We start from the raw sequence: 21,742 nt of genomic DNA on the forward strand, positions 1-21,742 counted from the left end.
CCCTCTCCCCCTGCTTGTGTTCCCTCTCTCGCTGGCTGTCTCTATCTCTGTCAAATAAATAAATAAATAAAATCTTTAAAAAAAAATTTATTTACTTGAGAGCGAGAGTGAGTGAGAGAGAGAGCACGAGCAGGGGGAGGGAGAGGGAGAAGCCGACTCCCCCGTGAGCAGGGAGCCAGGACCCCAGGGATCATGACCTGAGCAAAAGACAGATGCTCAAACAACTGAGCACCCAGGCGCCCCTCTAGGTAAGTAATTTCTATAGAGAAATTTCTATAGCCCATCCTCTTCCGACCGCAAAGGACTCACAGCAGAAGAAAGAACCAATGATAACAATGTTCCCTTTATATTGTATACTTTTCACCGCAGATTCATACACTTTAGTTCATCCAGTTTTGGGTTGTTGTTTTTTTTTTTTAACAGATGAGAAAATAGAGACTTAGAGTCTCATGGGAATAAAAGGTAGAACACAGGGAATACAGTCACTGATACAATAGTGTTGTATGGTGACAGATGGCAGCCACACTTGTGGTGAGCACAGCATAACGTCTAGAGACGTGGAATCACGATGTTGTACACCTGAAACTAACGCAACACTGTATGTCAACTACACTCAAATAAAATATTTTTTTAAATAGAGGCTTAGAGAAATTAAATAAAGGATGCCTTCAAGGTCACATAGCTTGTCAGTCAGAGACCAGAATTTAAAGCCCCATTTGAGGATTCTGATTTAAAAAAGCACAAAATTCATTTCACAAACAGGATTAGAGACCCAGCAATTTTCATAAATGTTACGGTGCAGAAGCTTTTATAAGCAATACTTACCAGTGACTGTGCTTTTCTTAGCTTAGATCTGTCCTGCAATTTATTTTTCTTATCATGTGATTGTCGGCTGAAATCTGGGTTCATTTCATGTCTTTTCCTCCTTCTGTAAATCAGAAATCATTGGAACATTACAAACAATCATTTTAAATTTGCATAGCTATTTGTTTGTTGGACTTTGTTGTTCCTGTGATTTAAATGATTGTTTTCACTCAACTGGAAATGAGCCAAATGTAGATCACTAGAGGACTGGCTGAATCAGCTCCAATATCCCGCACATCCACACAGTGGAGCGCTACGCGCTGTAAAAAGGAAAGCAGGGTATTTCTACATCCAACTGTGCGGTGATCTCCAGGGTATATTGTTATATGAAAAAGGAAAGGTGAATAAAATGGTATGTGTTGTGGGCTACCATTTATTTCAGAAACGGATGTGTGTTATTTGCTTAAAATTTTGTTAAATGAAAGGATCATTCCATAACATCTTGGAAAATGGTGACCTATCAGTAGGCTTGCCCTTGTGATCCAATCAAGAACAAACAACAGTATGGAGGGGTAGGAACAGAAGCTAGACTTCTCCAAATATACTTTGTTTTATATATTTGACTTTGGAACCTTCTCTATTTTCTCAAAATTATACAGCAAAGGAAGAAAGCCCCTAAAATCTAAGCACTAAATGGAAGAAACAATCTTGTCTCTGGAGTTGGTGGCATTACTGCACATGGAAGGATTACTTCATGGGACATTAGCATAGTAATTTGTCTGAATATTCTTAGTAGAATATATCCTAAGGACAAAAACACAGGCAAAGAAATTTTAAACCATTTTTAGTAATCCTATTGTTTGAATTAATATTAGTATTGCTTCTAAAACTATCATATATATTTGGATAAAGTAGGGATCAGCAAACTATAGCCCAGAGGCCAACTTGGCCGAGTGCCTATTTTTGTAAATAAAGCCAAACTGGGACATCTTCATGCTTATTGTTTGTGTATTGTCTTTGGCTATTTTCAGGCTACAATGGCAGAGTTGAGCAGTTGTGACAGAGACATGTCCTGTAAAGCCTAACATATTTTTGTCTGGCGCTCTCCAAAAAAGTTTGCCTGTAGTAATGTATCTAGGCAGTGGTCCTCAATAGCCACTAGCATCACAAAAAAGGCAGACAAGCAGAAATTATGTACATGCTCTTACATACTCAAGCCTCTGGATTTGACTACCAGCGACGGCCAAGTACAGGAGACAGAGGAACCTACAGGGTAAATGACCTGATTTCTATAACAAACAAATTGCAAGGATGGGAAAAAAAGGACAGAGGGTAAGCCTATAGATCCAAAAAGGATTTTTTAAAAAAGATTTTATTTATTTATTTGATAGAGAGAAAGCACAAGCAGGAGGGAGAGGGAGAAGCAGGCTCCCCACTGAGCAGGGAGCCGAATGTGGGACTCAATCCAGGACCCTGGGATCATGACTTGAGCTGAAGGCAGTCACTCAACCAACCGAGCCACCCAGGCGCCCTAGATCCAAAAAAGGTTTAAGGTGATGTATGGACTAAATACAACCTGCAGACTTTGTTGGAACTTGATTAAACAAACCAACTGTTTAAAAATACCGTTTATAAGATGTTCAAAGATACCTCAAAACTGACTTAATATTTGATTGATTATATTGTGAAATCATCCTTTGATTTAGATGTGATATGTATGATATCATATTTTTAGAAAAAGTCTATCTTTTAAGGATAGGCATTGATTGAAATATATGTGAATGAAATAATATGACACTTAGATTTGTCTCCAAAGTGAACTGGGGGAAGGGCAGAGTGGGTGAGGGATAAGTTCACGAGTTCAAAACCGTTAATGCTAGCTGATGGTTACAAGAAGTTGTATTCTCTCTACTCTTATATATTTGAATTTCCAATATAAAAATTTTTGTTTATTTGTTTAAAGATTTTATTTTTTTTATTTATATTATTTATTTATTTATTTTGAGAGAGAAAGAAAGCAAGAGAGTGAGCGAGAGCAGGGGGAGGGGCAGGGGGAGAGAGAGATCCCCAAGCAGACTCAGTGCTGAGCTCAGGGTCTGAGGCGGGGCTCAATCCCACAGTCCTGAGATCACGACCCAAGCCGAAATCAAGAGTTGGATTGCTTAACCGAGTCGCCCAGGCACCCCATAAAAAATTTTATTTAAAAAGATCAGCTTTCCCAAATATTTCTTATTGCTTAATTTGCAAAAATTTCCCCCAGCTTTTAATTAAGAAGTTTCAAACATACAGAATAGTTGAAAGAATAGCACAGTGATTACCCAGAAACTCTCCAACTAGATTCAACAATTAGTAACATTTTGCTACTTCTGCTTTCTCTCTATATATACATAGATACATATATATACAGGCACATGCCACATATACATGTATGTATGTATTTTTGCCACACCATAGGAAAATAAATTGCAGACACTTCACCCCTAAATACTTCAACACTCATCTCCTTATATAAAGACATTTGCCTCCCTAACCACATTAGTATCATCATACTTTGGAAAATGAATGGTAGTTCTTTAATATCACTTAATATTCAGTTCATATTCAAATTTCTGCAATTGTCCCAAGAATGCCTTCTATAGACTTTTAAAAAAAAATCAGAATCCTATCTAAATTCAAATTGCAGGGCACCTGGGTGTCTCAGTCATTAAGCAACTGCCTTCGACTCAGGTCATGATCCCAGGTACTGGGATTGAGCACCACATTGGGCTCCCCACTTGGCGGGGAGCCTGCTTCTCCTTCTCCCTCTGCCTGTTGCTCTCCCTACTTGTGTTCACTCTCTCTCTCTCTCTCTGTCAAATAAATAAATAAAATCATTAAAAAAAATAAATTCAAACTGCATTTGTTATTATGTCTCTTATGTCTACAATATTTTCCCCACTTCTTTTTTCCCCCATGGCACTGACTCTTTGAAGAGTCCAAGCATCTGGTCTATCTTGGTGAATGCAGCACATGCACTTAAAAAAATGTATTTGTGGAATTGTCTACTTATCTCTCTAAAGCTGTCAATTTTTGTCTTATGTACTCTGAGGCTTTGTAATTACATATGCATTTGTAGCAGTTATATCTTTCGGCTTAATCCCTGTATCATTATGAAGTATCCCTCTTTATCTTTAGTAGTACTCTTTGTCTTGATGTCTATCTTACTTGAAATTAATTAACGGTCATTCTAGCCTTCTTATGCTTACTTTTTGCACAGTACATCTTTTTCCATCACTTCATTTTTAAACCTATTTTTGTCTTTAAATTTAAGGTGTGGGGCGCCTGGGTGGCACAGCGGTTGGGCGTCTGCCTTCGGCTCAGGGCGTGATCCCGGCGTTGTGGGATCGAGCCCCACATCAGGCTCCTCCACTATGAGCCTGCTTCTTCCTCTCCCACTCCCCCTGCTTGTGTTCCCTCTCTCACTGGCTGTCTCTATCTCTGTCAAATAAATAAATAAAATCTTTAAAAAAAAAAAAAATAAATAAATTTAAGGTGTGTCTCGTATAAAGTATACAGTTGGTTCTTGCCTTCTTACCCATTCTGATAATCTCGACCTTTTAATTGGGTGTTCAGTACATTAACATTTAATGTAATTATTGCCTTTCACAAACAGTGCTTGAGTTTCACAGAAAACCCATGACATTATCACTTTATCTCATGTTAATGTACCATTCTAATGCCTGGGTAGCTAAGTTTGCCTCTCTCTTATTTGCCACCATAGTTCAGACTAAGGGCCACATACAAACTCTTGAATACTATCTTCAGGGATACATTGATCAATACATAGTCAATACATTCACAATGATTCAAAATTCAAGAGTTTAAAAGGATGTACAATTAAATTCGTCCTATCTATCCTTGTCTCCCAATTACCATTCTCCTCCTTGAAGGGAAATAATACATATCAGTTTCTTGTGTATATTCCAGAGATATTTTATATATCTTATAAATATATATATATTCTTTCTTTCCCACCTATTTTAATATAAATGGTAGTATTTCTTTTAAGCTCTGTTTTGTACCTTGTTTGTTTTTCTGCCCAGTATTTTCTAAATTATCAGCAAACTAATTGACTTTTTCTGATACAACTAGATGAATTTACAGTTCACGATTTGAAAGCCTACACTTCTCTCAAAATCAGCTAATGAGTATTGCAAAGCTGGACAGTTGTGATATAAAAATGAGTAAGGCATGGTCTGCACCCTCCAAGATCTCGAGTCTTGTCTAATGAGGGATACCACTCTCTTCTCACCTCCAAAGGGACTCCAATAGTCCCAAAGATACACATGTAATCTGAATATCCCCAAGTCATCAAACTCTCTGGGGTTACTCTTTCATTTATTAGCCAAATAATATAATTTTAGAAACCATCCTACAAAAGAAATGCTTGCTTACTTACTATGTGTCAGGTCCTATCATAAGCATGTCACCTGCATGAGGATTACCTCACAGGGATCCTGTGAGTTAGGTATTACCATTATTGCCATTTTACAGGCACAGAAACCAAGCACAGAGAAGTTAAGGAACTCCACAGTATCACAAAGCTACAAGTGTGGGAGTCTGGATTTGAACCCACGCAGTATGTCTCCAGTTCTTAGGCTGCCTTGATGTTACTCTGTTGAAATATATTCTGAAAACATGGCAGATACATTAAAACATTCTAAAACCCTTCAAAATTTGTTTCCTGTATTACTTGTTTACCCTGTGTACATGCACATACAGGTACATACAGGTACATACGTGTATACAGATGGAGATCTATATTTTGTTACTTTCTCTTCTTTCTGTACCATGGGTGGCATACTGTAGATGCTCCCTTGACATTTGCTTTTCTCACTTAACCAACATAGCCTTTCACTCCTTATCAGCTCATAGAGCTCCTCATTTTTACAGTTGCCTAATACTCCATTGTGTGAATGGACCATACATAGTTTACTTAACAGACACTCTCCATGTAGGAAAATTTAAGTTATTCCCAATAGTTTAAAGTCCTAAATGAGGGGTGCCTGGGTGGCTCCATCAGTTAAGCATCTACCTTCAGCTCAGATCATGATCCCAAAGTCCTGGGATCAAGCCCCGTGTTGGGCTCCCTCTCCCTCTTCCTCTGCCTGCCACTGCCCTTTCTTGTGTTCTTGTTCTGTCAAATAAATAAATGAAATCTTTAAAAAATAATAAAGTCGTAAATAATCCTACAATAAATACCCTTGCACAGTTATATGTTTTATATTTTTAAGGTTGATTCCAAAAAGTGGTAATTTTGGGGTCAAAATGTAAATACATATTTTTTTTGCTAGATAACTGTCAAATCTCTGTCTATAAGGTTTGTGCCAATTTACATTCCCGCCAGCAATGTATGAGCATACCTCTTTGCCCACAGCCTCACCAACAGAATGTACTGTCAAAGTTTAAAGTTTTTGCCAATCATATAGTTGAAAAATGGTAAAATAATGAGGTCTGTTAGTGGGAATAGGGTGGAAGAGTTGGGGGGGGTCGTATTTCTCTGAGTATACTTTCGTGCACTTTTTGTATACTTTTGTATAGTTTTAACTTTAGACCCATGTAACATACCCAAACTGAAGGAGATATTAAAAAAAAAGAACTCACATAACTTTGAACACAGTATTATGAATGTATGCTCTCACACTAAAGTCAAAAAGAACCATGAACAAATACTGAATTCTAGTTAGCAGGTTTGGTTNCGGTTTTGTTTTTTTTTTTTTTTTTTTTTTTTTTTAAGACTTTATTTAGGAGTGCCTGGGTGGCTCAGTCAGTTAAATATCTGCCTTTTGCTCAGGTCATGATCCCAGGGTCCTGGGATGGAGCCACATAAGGCTCCTTGCTCAGTGGGGAGTCTGCTTCTCCCTCTCCCTCTGCCCCCTCCCCCCTGCTGTGTTCCTCTCTCTCAAATAAATAAATTAATTAAATAAATAAACTTTTTTAAAAAAAGATTTCATTTTTTGAGAGAGAGAGAGCACACGAGCACACAAGTAAGGGGAGGGGTAGAGGCAGGGGCAGAGGGAGAAGCAGACTCCCGGCTGAACAGGGAGCCCAACGCGGGGTTCAATCCCAGGACTCTGAGATCAGGACCTGAGCCAAAGGCAGCCACTGAACCTACTGAGCCACCCGGGTGCCCCAGCAGATTTGTTTTAATAATGAAATGGGTTAGCAATTTTGAAATTACTTTCAGAATTTGTAATATATACTGTTTATGTATATGTGTATATATATATTATATAGTATGCAATTTTTATGCAAGTTATATATGTACATATATAATTTTGATTATATAATATATGTACATATGTAATTGTATAAATAAATATGAGAGCCAGGTTTCTCCTTGTCAGAGAAAGGAGGTGCAAATATGAAAAAGGAAAAGACCAGAATGAACTCTATGGTGCTAGATTGCAATCTGAAGTATTAAATATTAAAAGAAGCTGTAATGTTAAATCATTATAGCTACAAAATGCAAACAAATCCTGATGAACAGGGTTCGTTATTTACCAATAATGATTCATTTACCTTTCAATGACTTTTTGCTTCTATGTATTGAAAAGCATTTGTATTTCACAGGAAATTCTATTTTCCTCTTTTCATATACTTAAGTGCCAGCAAATTGTTTCTAACAGCAAATAAGTAGAGAAGAGCGTGGAGCTTCTCACCCTTGCCAGATTTGCTCAATGGGGTCACAGTTGTCCAGATAATTGAAGCGAATGATATCAGTTGGATGCTTGTCAGAGGATCGCCAGGGTGGGAGTTCTTTCTCCCCTGGCTGAGTTTTCTTTCTCAAAGAGGAAGAGGACCGGAAAGCTGATGCAGGGGACTGTTTTTCCTCTGCAGAACTGCTTGTAATTGGTTGAACATTGGCAACGGCAAACCCATCTTTTGGAGGTGTCTAGAGGAAGAAAATTAATTATTTCTGTGCTTAAAATATCGTAATAATTACAACAATAAGGGGCACCTGGGTGGCGCAGTCGTTAAGCGTCTGCCTTCAGCTCAGGGCGTGATCCCAGCGTTATGGGATCAAGCCCCACATCAGGTTCCTCCGCTATGAGCCTGCTTCTTCCTCTCCCACTCCCCCTGCTTGTGTTCCCTCTCTCGCTGGCTGACTCTATCTCTGTTAAATAAATAAATAAAATCTTTAAAAAAAAAAACAAAACAGTAAAACAAAACATCATCATCGCCAAGACTGCAATGATAATGGTGACAATAATTATAGCAGTCACCAACCCAGGAGTCCTTGTATGTCCCAGGTACTGTCTCAGGAAGTTTTCATGCATTATTTTATTTAACCTTTATAATAACTCTAAAAGGTAATAGTTACTACTCCCATTTTACAGAAGAGGAAACTGAAGACGGGATAAGCCAATGAATTTGCCCACTATTATGTAAGTGGTAAGACGGAGGGTCAGAATGTGAATCTAGGACGGTGTTGCTTCAAGTCCTTGCACTAAACTTCCCTATCCTGGACTGCCACCTCTGCTACCACATCATTGTATAAGTTTTCCACAACTGCAGTTAAGTGACTCATAAAAACGTACACATTTCAAAAAATAGTGCTCCAGGCTTAATTATCTGTAACACGTAGGGACAACTTTGAGTTATACAGAGGTAGACTGTAGATTTTATCAGTTATCAAAACCTTAACTGCTCACAAAGAATACTTCTGCTTTAATTTCCCAAATGGAAAGTCTATTTTTGTGTGTGAAATTCATAAGGTTTTTATGTGGTTGTAACCTAAGGGAAGTGGTAATGGTATGTTGAGAAGCCATTAAAGGCTTAATTTTTGTTCTTTAAGAGATTAGGGAAGCTTTGAGCGGTAAATTGGCTTGCTTGAATTGTTTGTGACAATTAGAAAATTCCCCAACCCCTTCAAGCAGAATCAGTTTCTTACCCTTGTTTCCACTGTTCTTTGTATATATTTCTGTTACAGGATAGCACTTAGTACTCAGTATTGTAATTATGTATTTGTCTATGTCCTAGGCCACTGGACTAGGCTCCTTGAAAGCAGGGTTAGGATCATTATACTCAGCACCTAGCACCTAACAGTATTTAGTAAATATTTACTAATTTAATGAATGATTGTAGTTTAGTAAATTAAGAAGACATTTTATATTTGTATAATTGATAGCTCATTACTGGTTTGGTATTCAATATTTTGTTCAGGTCTCATTTAGAATGGACATTCATTTCATTTCTCCGAGCTTATATTGAACAAAAACTTTGTGAAGAAGGTCTAGCTTAATACTACTGGGAATAAATAATACATGATAATAAAAATTTTCAGAGGGAGAAATTAGGCATAAGTGCTAGTAATTATGTATAAATAAACATTATTCATTCTGAAAAGTAACAAGACATTTGACACTTTAACAAAATAGGATATAATGAAACTGATGACTTTTCTGTACTAAGTAAGCAGATTTTTTATTCACTTCATCTAAAGTCTTTGAGAATTTTTAGAATCATGAGTGATGTTGAACTTTTGTTAAATGCTTTTGTCTGTATATACTGAAATGACAATACATCTTTTCTCTTTTATTCTGTGAATTACATTGGTTACTTTTTTAATATTATGCCAACCTTACTCCCCATGGTTATTTCCCACTTGGTCATCATGTATTATTTTTTCTTTGTATAGAACTTGATTTAATATGCCAATATTTTAAATAATTTTTATGTCTGTGTTCATGAGGGATATTAATCTGTGATTTTGTTTTGTTTTCTTGTAAAGAGTCTATCTGGTTTTGGTATAAAGGTAATGAATTGGGAAGTGTTTCCTCATCTTCCATTTTATGAAAGAGTTTATATAAAATTGATATTTCTTCCTCAAGTGTGTGATAGAATTCACCAATGAAGCTATCTGGGCCTGGAGTTTTGTGGAAAATTATGAATTTGATTTTTAAATTGATAAAGATTTATTCATGTTTTCTATTTCCCAGTGAAACTGTTTTCCTAATCTGTATTTTCGAGAATTGTCCACTTTTTTTTAAGATTTTATTTATTTATTTGACAGGGACAGAGACAGCGAGAGAGAGGACACAAGCAGGGGGAGTGGGAGAGGGAGAAGCAGTCTTCCCGCTGAGCAGGGAGCCTGATGCGAGGCTTGATCCCAGGACCCTGGGATCATGACCTGAGCCAAAGGCAGATGCTTAACAACTGAGCCACCCAGGTGCCCCAAGAATTGTCCATTTCATCCAGGTGGTTGAATTTAGTGACATGGACTTGTTCATAATATTCTCTCCTTATCCTTCTCGTGTTTACAAGATCCGTAGTAATGTCCCCTCTTTCATTCCTTACTAGTGTTTTATGTTTTCTCTCTTTTTTCCTTCATCAGCCTACCTAGAACTTAGGAATTTTATTTATGTTTTCAAAGAAGCAGCTTTGGTTTCACTGATTTTCTCTATTGCTTGTTCTAATTTCATTGATCTTAGCTCTTTATTATTTCTTCCTTCTATCTACTTTGGGTTCAACTTACTCTTCTTTTTCTAGATGAAGTCTTTTTGAAATTATGCTGTTTGCAGTACATAGCATAGCCTGACAGACAGTTATAAAGATCACTCTAGTCCAGTCCTCTCGTTTTAAGGTTGGGGAAACCAATATTAACCACAACCATTTGCTCATAAAATGTTTTCCAAAGCTCTGCTGGCGCACATGCCAGGTACAGAGTATTGAGGGAAAGGGAGATAGGGCAGGTGCCTGAGTGAAGGTAAATTATGCTTTAATCCAGTGGCTGCCTATGTTCCCATCACTGGAGAAACCTCACACGGAATTAACCAAATTACTCAAGTATGTATAGTGCTGACAGCTGAGTTTTTAACTTTAGTCACATGACTTTTATTAACCTTAGTCACATGACTCTTTAGTCTTTCTGACTTAGGTCTGTATTTATTTTTTTTTAAGATTTTATTTATTTATATGAGAGAGAGAGAGCACAAGCAGAGGGAAGAGGCGGAGGGAGAAGCAGGCTCCCCGCTGAGCAGGGAGACCAATGTGGAGTTCAATTCCAGGACCCTGGGATCATGACCTAAACCAAAGGCAGATACTTTTTTTTTTTAAGATTTTATTTATTTATTTGACAGAGAGAGACAGTGAGAGAGGGAACACAAGCAAGGGGAGTGTGAGAGGGAGAAGCAGGCTTCCTGCCAAGCAGGAAGCCTGATGTGGGGATCGATCCCAGGTCCCTGGAATCATGACCTGAGCCAAAAGCAGACACTTAACAGCTGAGCCACCCAGGAGCCCCTTAGGTCTTTTTTTAAAACAGAAAAACTGGGACGCCTGGGTGGCGCAGTCGTTAGGCATCTGCCTTGGGCTCAGGGCATGATCCTGGTGTTCCGGGATCGAGGCCCACATTGGGTTCCAGGCCCACATCGGGTTCCTCTGCTGGGAGCCTGCTTCTTCCTCTCCCACTCCCCCTGCTTGTGTTCCCTCTCTCGCTGGCTGTCTATCTCTGTCAAATAAATAAATAAAAAATCTTAAAAAAAAACCAAAAAAACCCCAGAAAAACTAAAGTTTAGTATAACAAAGTGTTCCTAAAGAAATTTAATACTAAGCAAAGAGGTGGCAATTTTCTTGCATCAGAACAATTCATCGTTTTTAAATATAGTTATGCATATTTTATAGAAAAGAATTACAGCTGAAGACAGAGTTTTCAAGTCAGTTATATACATAATACTCAAAACTTCTTTTCCTCTACAAGTTGGTCCCTGTCCCAGAATGGCCCAAGCTTCAGCTAGTGAATGCCATTCCCTGCCCCTAACTGAAAATGAGAGTCAAGAAAAGCCTTAGCAAATCTCAAAAAAAGAAATCATAGCTATGGTAATTTTTAAAATAACTTTTTCCATCACCGCAGTTTAAACATTTCTTTTTAAAAGAATTCCTCATGGAGTACACCAATTACTGAAATCTGAAAGGCTAGTTTTATCATTGCAACGGTAACAATATTAATTATGTATAGTTTATTACTATACTAAATGTAGATGGATTCTACTTTATTATTTTTTTTAAAGATTTTATTTATTTATTCGACAGAGATAGAGACAGCCAGCGAGAGAGGGAACACAAGCAGGGAGAGTGGGAGAGGAAGAAGCAGGCTCCCAGTGGAGGAGCCTGATGTGGGGCTTGATCCCAGAATGCCGGGATCACGCCCTGAGCCGAAGGCAGACGCTTAACGACTGCGCCACCCAGGTGCCCCGATGGATTTTACTTTAAAACAATAAAACTAAACCTAAATGAACAGGTTAGGGATTGACTATTCATCTCTCAAAAGGATTCTTCAATTTTAAAAGGATTCACTGCAATTTTTTCATAGAATATGATACCCCTGTGGTTTTAAAAATCATTAAAAAATTTTAATTTACACATAATTTTTCAGGAACTCATCTATCGTACAAAACGATGCACAGCTCCGCATGTGTATAGATCACACCATAAAGAAGAGGCTCATAAAATTTTCCCATGAGTTATCTAATTAACTGTGACTATAGGAGTGAACATAAACATTGGTTATAATGCAGAGAAAACAACTAGAAAAATTATTCTTGCATTATTTACTTTTTATCATTATATGTAAATGCTTTACATTGCTTGTTTCTAGATGAAAAAGAACTTTAGTGTACTCATTATTCCCTTCCAAAATTAAGGATTTATTGGAAGACTTTTCTTTATAAATGATATAAAAATAAACTTTAGCTCAGCAGGTAGAACCAGACCATTTGAATTCATAAAGTAGAATTTGATGACCCACTGATAGCAACTACTGCACAACATGCACAGGGTCCCAGTGTCGGAATTGCCTGGCGTGTGAGTCGGAGATACGGAAATCCAGGACTCTGAGCAGGAGGAGGAGCTCCAGGCCTCACCTGCTGGGGAACTGCTGGTTTAGGAGTGTCTGACGAGGGTTCTCGGCTAACATGGATGTCTTGAGAAAGGCTACCGAGTTCTCCGAAAAGGAGAATTTTGAAATAATCGTGTATTTCCTTTGCTTACACTGCCTAGTTTCTAGATTAAAAAGAACTTTAGTATACTCCTTATTCCCCTCCCCAACTTCAAGTTTGATGGTTTAGTCTTAGTTCTAGAATTCCTATTTTTAAAAAATTTGTATTTAAATTCCAGTTAGCATACAGCATGATACTAGTTTCAGGCGTACAATTTAGTGATCCAACACTTCCTTACATCACCCGGTGCTCATCACAAGTGCCGTCCTTAATCCCCATCACCTGTTTCCCCCATTTCCCGCCCCCCCATATTCCTAAATAGCTCTGTTTGTGTGTTGCTTTTCGATTTACCTTAGGCTTGGTAACATGAAGTTCTTTTACCATTTGAATGTAGTGCTTCTTCCATATTCCCTGCTCAAAGGGAGTTGGAGAGAAATTGATGTACCAGTTAAATCGTAAACATTTGAGCATCCAGAGCTGATCCAGCTCAGTTAAGCTCTTCCAGTGCCAGCTCACCTGCAAAAACAATTGGAAAGAAAAAACAAAACAAAACAACCCTACTCAGTCTGCATGCCCATTTTCTCTAGGTCTTCAGCTGTCGCCCTGGATGTGAGATAACTTTTTTGTTCTTTTCCTTCAGATCAAAGCTTAAAAAGTTACCTACCTGAAGTGTTCCCTACCCAGGCAGAAGGATTTTCTTTAAATGTCAAATCACACTTAGATTCACAGTCAACTAATATGTATTAACCATCCCACCCTAAGGAGACACGTGTCATTATTATTCTCTTGTTGTAAATGGGAGGATTGAGGCTCAGATATACTTTGGAACTTCCTAGGCATTGATATGAAAGTTATATGAGGGTTATGGAAACTCAGATCTGCATACCGTTTACTCGTTTTTTGGTATGCTTCCATTTTCCCTCCATTCTTATGATTTAACTACATAGAAATTTTATAAACAGAAACCAATTACTGATATCATACAGTGTGTCCTAGATAGCCTTTAAGATTCCAAGAGCGTACACTATTTGCTCTGTACGTCCCATTCCCATGGCATCATGGTCAATCTCACACATTCAGCAAATGATGGAGGTGACCCTACTATGTGCAGCAGTGTTTACAATAACTTAATCCAGATGATGAACAAGTCTTGCTGAAAACTAGGGTCAAGTTCCTATACAAAGCTCAGACTAGGGGTTCTGTGTCTTGGCTATAAGAGCTGCAAAGATGGCATCTAAACTTCCAACGCAAATTTCATCCTTGGAAAACTGGTTTCTTTTTCAACACTAATTAAATCATTAATAGTATCTGAGCACACACACACAAAAAAAAAAAAAAAGAAAGAAGGGCAGAACACTATAATATACATCCATTTATCTGGCCCTCCCATTCTCCTTCCTTCCATCTACCAAGTGCTGAGTTCCATTATGTTTAGCATTGTTTTCTGTGAAGAGGAGACATACAGGAGAGGGAAGGGCACAATTACAAGAAAAAACAGGTTCAGGAGCTGGAAGGATGAAAAGGGGTAGAGAATCTGACAGAGCCCGGCAGGCAGGAACAGAAATCACATCTACTTTGTTCAACACAGAAATGAAACAACATCATCCTTAATCCCCATATGGTTAATTAACTCAGATTCAGTGGAGAGGTGAGGTTTCACACGGAGGGGATGAGGAGAAAAGTTTCTCAATTCTCACTCTTTTCCTCATTTTCCTTACATCTTGTTTTGACCTGGGTATTAAGTTGTTTTGATTCCTCCAGGGTAGATAAGGTTTTTGTATGTTTTGTTTTTTGCCTTTTGGTGTTTTTTGTTTGTTTTAAGGTAGAGAGGAATGAGGACAGTTGAAGGGGAGGTAGGAGCTTTCAAAATTATCAGCACCCCCATCTTTTTAAACAGTTCAAAGCTCATTTTAGTGCAATGACATTATTGTTTAAATCTAGCTGAAGAACAAATGCCTGTGTCTTCCTCACAGGCAGGACTGGGAACAAATGTAACGCTGAGATCTTGCAAGACTGACATATGATACACACATATGATAGGATTAGTGATTTCAAACAACATTTCCCTCCAATGATAACATTCTCATTGTGCAAAACTTGGAAAATTCCAAGAAGTTTCAAGAAAAACAATACCCATAACCCCATCAATCAGAGATGACCTTTATTAACAACCTGACAGAGTTCTTTTCTATCTTTTTTGTAAGCATGTATGAAACAAAATTGGGAAATTATATATAATTTTAAATTGTGCTTTCTTCATTTCACACATTATAAGCTTCTTTGAAAACATGTTTTCTAATGTCCACACAATAATTTATCATATGGCTAAATGACAGTCTCTTATTATTGGACATTTAGAATGCTATGCTGTTTTAAGGAATGTTTCATTTTTGGAATAAGTAATATATGTACATTAATACTAAATTTAAAGATCCAAAGGGACATGTGGTAAAAGAAAGTCTCTCTCTCATCCCATCCCCTGGTCACTCCTTTCCCTCACTAGATATAACCACTGTTACAGCTCCTGTGTGTCATTTGAGGAACATTCTAGGCCTACATTAATAAATATGCATATATTATTTTTTCTTTCGAAAGTGGTAGGACAGTTCTGCACCTTTGCTTTTTTTCACTGATGACAGATCTTAAAGATTGTCGCAATTTATTTAACCAGTCCCCTAATGGTGGACATTTCCATTGTTTCCAAACTTTGGCTATTACAAACAATGTTGCAATATTCTTATACAGACAGTTTTTGCATATTGAAGTACTCCAAGAAGTGGGACTGCTGGATCAAAGGGAATCTATCTTTCTTTCTTTCTTTCTTTCTTTCTTTCTTTCTTTTTTTTAAAGATTTTATTTATTTATTTGAGAGAGAGAGAACTATTGGGGGAGGAGCAGAGGGAGAAGGAGTGGGAGAAGCAGACTCCCTGCTGAACAGGGAGCCCAACGTGGGGCCTGATCCCAGGGCCCTGGGATCATGACCTGAGCCAAAGGCAGATGCTTAACCGACTGAGCCACGTAGGTGCCCCTAAATTGTGTATTTTCTTTTAAGGCTTCTGGGTATTATAGAATACTCACAAAGGCTTCCTTCCCTATGTTTTCTTTGAGTACTTTAATGGTTTCCTTTGATTTCATACCAATCTTTTATCATACTAGAAATTTTTTTCAGACAGCTGCCCAATTGTCCCAACACCATTTATTAACTCTTCTTTCTTACTGCCTTCATTTTCTTAATTTTAAAGACTAAAATTCTGTTACACCACTGTGAACATGTGGTAACAAGTAATTTCCGGTGTTAACCAGACTCTACGAAAATTCTCAACAAAATGGCTACCAGCTTTATCTTGTAAGTAATTGAAGCATACTTTAATAGACCGTGGACTGACTTGTAGGAAAACAACAGTCAGCCCCTTTTCCAAGGCCACTGGAAGTGAGTCTACTCACTCTGAACTTTTAGTCTTTTTTTTTTTTTTTAAGATTTTATTTACTTATTTGAGAGACACAGTAAGTGAAAGAGAGAGTATATGAACAGGGGCAGAGGGAGAGGGAGACTCCCCTGTGGGGCTCCATCCCAGGACGAAGGCCAACTGAGCCACCCAGGCGCTCCCAGAACTCTTTAAGTCTTGTACTCTTTGTACATACCCCACTAGTACCTTATTTTGAGCTTTTCTGTTTATGAATAGCCTGCACTATACAATTTAGAATTGTTTTCTAGTTGTATGCTATGCAATATAAGACTGTTCTGCCGATGAACCATTTCATATATATGTTTGTCTCCCCAACCAGCAAATACTATTCTGTGGACACTAATGATGTCTCACATCATTTTACATCTATTTTTGAGTAGTAAATACAGAGGCACAAAGAAGACGGGGGTTAATTTAAACGATTTAAACATCTCATCTATTTCTTGGTTTTGCACATGTGCTTTTTTTTTTTCAGTTTAGAATTTTCTAGGCTATCACTACAAAACGTTGTGTACTGATTCTTTGCCTTTACCTGTGCACAACGACAAAGACTTCGGGGGTCCAGGAAAGAAAAGATGTATAAAGATAACACCCTTGGAAGCTTGGTAGTAAAATCCAGAGCCTCTGCTGGAATTTTTTCTTGAAGCTTTCGACAGCAGAACTTTTGCTGTGACAGGGAGCAACGTTCTAACAGGCCTGTCAAGATTCTTCTCCGCTGAGAGTCTGTCCATTTGTCAAACTGGAAAAAAAGAAAGGTAAAAAAAAAACAAAAAAAACAAAACACTGCAGGTTCAGTCTGTTACCAGAGATTTATTAGAGGAAGGGATAAGAATAGCATAGAATTGAGTTTAATATTTTATTTCTAATGAATAGTGTGTATATCTTCCCCTAATTAAAAAATTTCATGTTTTGCCACTTATCTGTCCTTTCTCACATTTTTTTTTTTAAAGATTTTATTTATTTATTTGACAGAGATAGAGACAGCCAGCGAAAGAGGGAACACAAGCAGGGGGAGTGGGAGAGGAAGAAGCAGGCTCATAGCAGAGGAGCCTGATGTGGGGCTCGATCCCACAACGCCGGGATCACGCCCTGAGCCGAAGGCATACGCTTAACCGCTGTGCCACCCAGGCGCCCCCTGTCCTTTCTCACATTTATACATGTGAGCATGTGTAAGACCTGAGTGTGTATATAACAGTGCATTTGACCTCAGAACTTGTAGTTACATAAGGACAGTAAGTTGGGAACTGGCCATATTCATAAACTGAGAAATTATATACTTCATATAATTTCAGGGGTGCCTGGGTGGCTCAGTCGGTTGGGTGTCTGCCTTTGGCTCAGGTCATGATCCCAGGGTCCTGGGATTGAGTCCCGCAGTGGCAGGGAGCCTGCTTCTCCCTCTCCTGCTTCTCCCCCTGCTTGTGCTCTCTCACTCTCTCTCTCTGTCAAACAAATCAATAAAATCTTTAAAAATGTATATATATATATAATTTCAAGAGAAGGCACCTGGGCAGCCCCTCTCTGGCCAGAGTTTCTGTATTAGCTCGTAAGTGCCAAACTCCAGGACCAGAAACAAAGCTTTGCATTCACAATTGAAGATAAGGCATACTATGCAAATATCCCTGAGAAGGGCCAAAGTCCCACTAATGTGTAAATGATTGATTGGAGAGAAAAAGTCAATAGCAAGACCTTGGGGGGGGAGTGCCAGAGACAGGAAGTAGATACCAGAGTAATCTGGGGCATGCCAAACAAAAGCTTTGGTTACTTCACTATTTTTCCCAGAGATAACCCTAAATCAGTCCCAGGATCAATGACTGATCAAAGATAAGAATTCGAGGGCTGGCCAAAACCAAAAGAAAGGCTCTTACAGGAACACCTACCAATTGAATGAGCCACTCACTGGAGGTCTAAACCTCTCTTTTTTTCCTTAGCCCATTTTAGAGAAGAGAAATAGGAAAGTTTGGGGCGACCTGTATTTTGTATACTATTGAATTTAACATATATAAATTTTCTATGGTTGTCATAAGCTAGTGAGAATTTTACAAGGAACTTTAGTTGTAATCATAAAATACACTGACTACCCAAAAAGGCATATAAAGCATGACAAGTCAACTTCATTATAGTCATATGATGTATTTTTTTTAATCGGCAAGAATACTTCTTGATCAAAACTATTATGGATCTATTTCATGACTCAGGAATCTCAGTTTGGAAACTATAATTCAAGAGGGAACATAGAGAGCAAGATGGAGTCACTCATGTCAAGTAGTGAGGTAAGCAGCCAAGGATGTTGCATCTAACACCAGATACCGCCCAAACCAGCACAGACTGGCAGTACTAAGGGCTGATAATCACTAAGGCCATGGGAACCTGGAAAGACCAAGTGCTGATAATCACTAGATACAGGAGAGGCCTGCAAAGGCCCAAGACTGATTAAACTCCTTTAAACAGAGGATTTCTGTGGCAAATTGTCAGAGTGCAGATACTGACCCTTCCACTTCTGACCGTACCGACCAAAGGCCTTGCCTGGTTGACCTTAAACATCACACAGATTCCCCACTGCTTGAACATAATAAGTAGTATGAGCTGAGATCTGACCTAGACTGGACGGAGGCCTCACCTCAACTGTGCGCTCAGGGACTGACCTCACATTTGGTTCATTAACTTCTTGCCCCTTGTTATAGCTTCTCTGTTTTGTGCGACATGTAATGAATGCCCAGTGACGTGTCATTGAGTTTGGAATCCGGACATTGTGGAAAGACATAACTCAGGTAGGGGCCTTGATGGTGGGCTTGCAGCAGGGAAGAAAAAACCCCAAACTTTAATAAATAATTGAATAAAATCTATTCATGTGCGAGTATTCCCTGATTTCTCCTCTCTTATTTCTGCACAATTCATATTTCCAGCTCTCACAATGGGGGATTTCTTTCCTTTTGGGATGGACTATTAGAATAAAGAGAGAAGCCAGACCAGAATGACTGGGACTAGGGAAAGAACCATGCCAGAGAAACCACACTGATTTATAAAATGAAGAGCCAAGCAGGAAGTGTGAAGAGAGAGAAAAGCAGTTAGGTTATGGCTTGTTGGGAGCTTGGGGGTTCAGAATGTCATTGCCTCGACAGCAATTAGAGACTGTGAGAGAACTGAGGAATGAAGGAAGGTATTGAAAAGAAAACCACAGTACAAAATGGAGTCACTTATGTTAAGGGACCCATGTCAGCAAACCAAGTTTTAATACTAACCTAATTGTAATATTATCTATCCCCCAGGAATATAACCTTTAGCCAGTCAACATGAAATTTCCTGGTCAGCACTAGGAAATTTACCAACAGACCACTTCCATTCCCCTTAGGAAAGCAATCTTACCTAAAACAACACGTTCTTTGCTAATAATTTCCATTGTTAGGCTCCCTCTCTACCTTTCAAAACCTTTCCTCTTCTGTAGCTCAACAGAGCTCCTTTCTATTTGCTAGATAGGATGCTACCTGATTCACAAATTGCTCAATAGAGTCAAAGTGATCTTTTAAATCACTCAGTTGAATTTCTGTGGTTTAACAAAGGGAGACCTGAGAAGTATTGTCAAGCATTTTAAACTGGTTCTGCTGTGATTTTTCTTTGAAACACGAAGTGAAAATTGGGATTCATTTTAAAATTACTTTTAGGCAGTGCTCTGTGGTTCTGTAGAAACGGAGCTACATGAGACTCAGGATGATTATGGTTACACAAAAATTTTCATGAGATATTATTATCACTGCAAGAAATCAGAAATAACCAAAAATGCCTAACCATAGGGGATCAGCTATGCAAACCGTAGTATCTCAACATGACAAGAGAAAGTATGGCATTACAGATTGATGGTGGGTTTGGGAATGATGCCATTGGAAGTCTCACTTACAGTATTCTATTATTTCTAATACTCCTTAGAAATAAATCACTACATTCCAGCTCCACTATTAACAACCTCTCAATTTCCTCATTTATACATTAAGAATAATTATATCTAAATTGTAGGGTTGCTGTGAGGATTAAATAAAATAATTTATGCATAAAATTCTTAATAAGGTGCACACCTCATTGTAGACATGGTAGCTATCATAAAATATCAAAGCGATGTTAAGAGTAATAAGTACATGGGTTAAATCAGTGTGAAAAGAATATATATGCAAACAATTAAATTAAAGAGCATAAGATTATCATGTCTGTGCGTTGGCAAGGATGGGAAGTACATTTAGAATGACTGAGGTTAGCTCATCTACTTTCATTGCTGCCCACAAAAAGAGAATGAGCTCAGGTTGAAGAACAGTGATTTAGAATGAATATAAAAGAACCCTAGGATTATAAAATGCTGAAGAAATCTATAAAAGAAAACATTAAAACATTTTCCTCTAGAGATTAAAAAGATAATTACATTGGTTTCTCATTTATTTCCCTGATTACCATGGTCAAAAGGTAATTTATATCTGGTTTGAGAGGTGTTCTTTGCCTCAAGGGATTTTTCCTTTCTAATTGTGTTTGTTTAGGCTAATAGAAAATGAATTTGCATTCCTTGAACTCCTATCAATTGAAGGTGGGTTGATGACTCAGAAGAATGCTTCAGTTAGGGAAAATCCCTTTGAAATTTAAAAGGTGCTAGGAATAATCCAAAAAGTCAATAACCCATGGAACAGTTAACTGTCCAGGAATTTGATAATCTACATCTCTCCCATCACCTCTCAAGTAAAAATACCCATAACATAATAGCCAAGGGTCCAGCATGTGAAATTTAGGGAGTAGCTAGGACCATTCTTCCATCCTGGTATCTTCTACGGTACTTCCCTTCACAGTTAGTTCCTTTTTAAAAAAATATTATGTTATATCAATTGTATTATGCTATGTTATATCACAATTGTGATATGATTATATTTTATAATTATTTTAATGCCTTTTTATTGGGCTTTCTGGACCCAATAGAATTGTGAAAATCCTACGTTCGGAGTAGTTGTTCCAAGGATTCTTACTGCAGATGCTGGAAGTGAGGACAGTTGCTAGAGTCTTCGGGTTCCAGTCATCTCACACTGACTGGCAAGGAAAAGTTCACAGCAAGTGAGGGACAAGATGAAGAGGAAGGTTTGTTATTGTTTGCTTATTGGTTATTTATCTCAATCTGGTTGAGTTTCTTTTTTTTTTTTTTAAAGATTTTATTTGTTTATTTGAGAGAGAGAGAGAAAGAGAGAGAGAGATTGAGAGAATGAGTGGGGGGAAGGGCAGAACAGAGAGCCTGACACAGGGGATGGTGACCTAAGCCAAATGCAGACACTTAACCGACTGAGCCACCGGGTCGTCTCGGGTTGAATTTCTGAGTCCTATTATCAAAAGCTGACTTTCACATTAAAGTGTGAATACATTATTATTTAAAAGTTTCAAAATGGTACATATAAAATTAAACATGAAAATCCTTTGTAACTGCTCCTTCCCATCCAATCTCATTCCATTCTCCAGAAATAACCACAGGCACAATTT

The 21,742-nt window shown here is 38.1% G+C and overlaps 1 protein-coding gene across 3 annotated transcripts in view; it reads right to left on the reverse strand.

The window, feature by feature from the left end:
- FBXO16 (F-box protein 16) overlaps nt 1-21,742 on the reverse strand; it is a 50,155-nt gene that overhangs the window by 11,847 nt on the left and 16,566 nt on the right. For 2 of the 3 annotated variants that reach the window (XM_011224512.3, XM_019799293.2), the window contains exons 4-7: nt 16,779-16,985; nt 13,131-13,295; nt 7,506-7,738; nt 826-928 (exon numbers count right to left, since the gene is read on the reverse strand). In XM_011224512.3, the coding sequence (XP_011222814.1) occupies nt 826-928; nt 7,506-7,738; nt 13,131-13,295; nt 16,779-16,985 (708 nt within the window). Of the gene's footprint in view, nt 1-481; nt 586-825; nt 929-7,505; nt 7,739-13,130; nt 13,296-16,778; nt 16,986-21,742 lie in introns of those variants that run through there. The other variant, XM_034661344.1, reaches the window with a different exon arrangement.

The sequence above is a fragment of the Ailuropoda melanoleuca genome, chromosome 5, assembly GCF_002007445.2.
Source record: "Ailuropoda melanoleuca isolate Jingjing chromosome 5, ASM200744v2, whole genome shotgun sequence".
Lineage (NCBI taxonomy): Eukaryota > Metazoa > Chordata > Mammalia > Carnivora > Ursidae > Ailuropoda > Ailuropoda melanoleuca.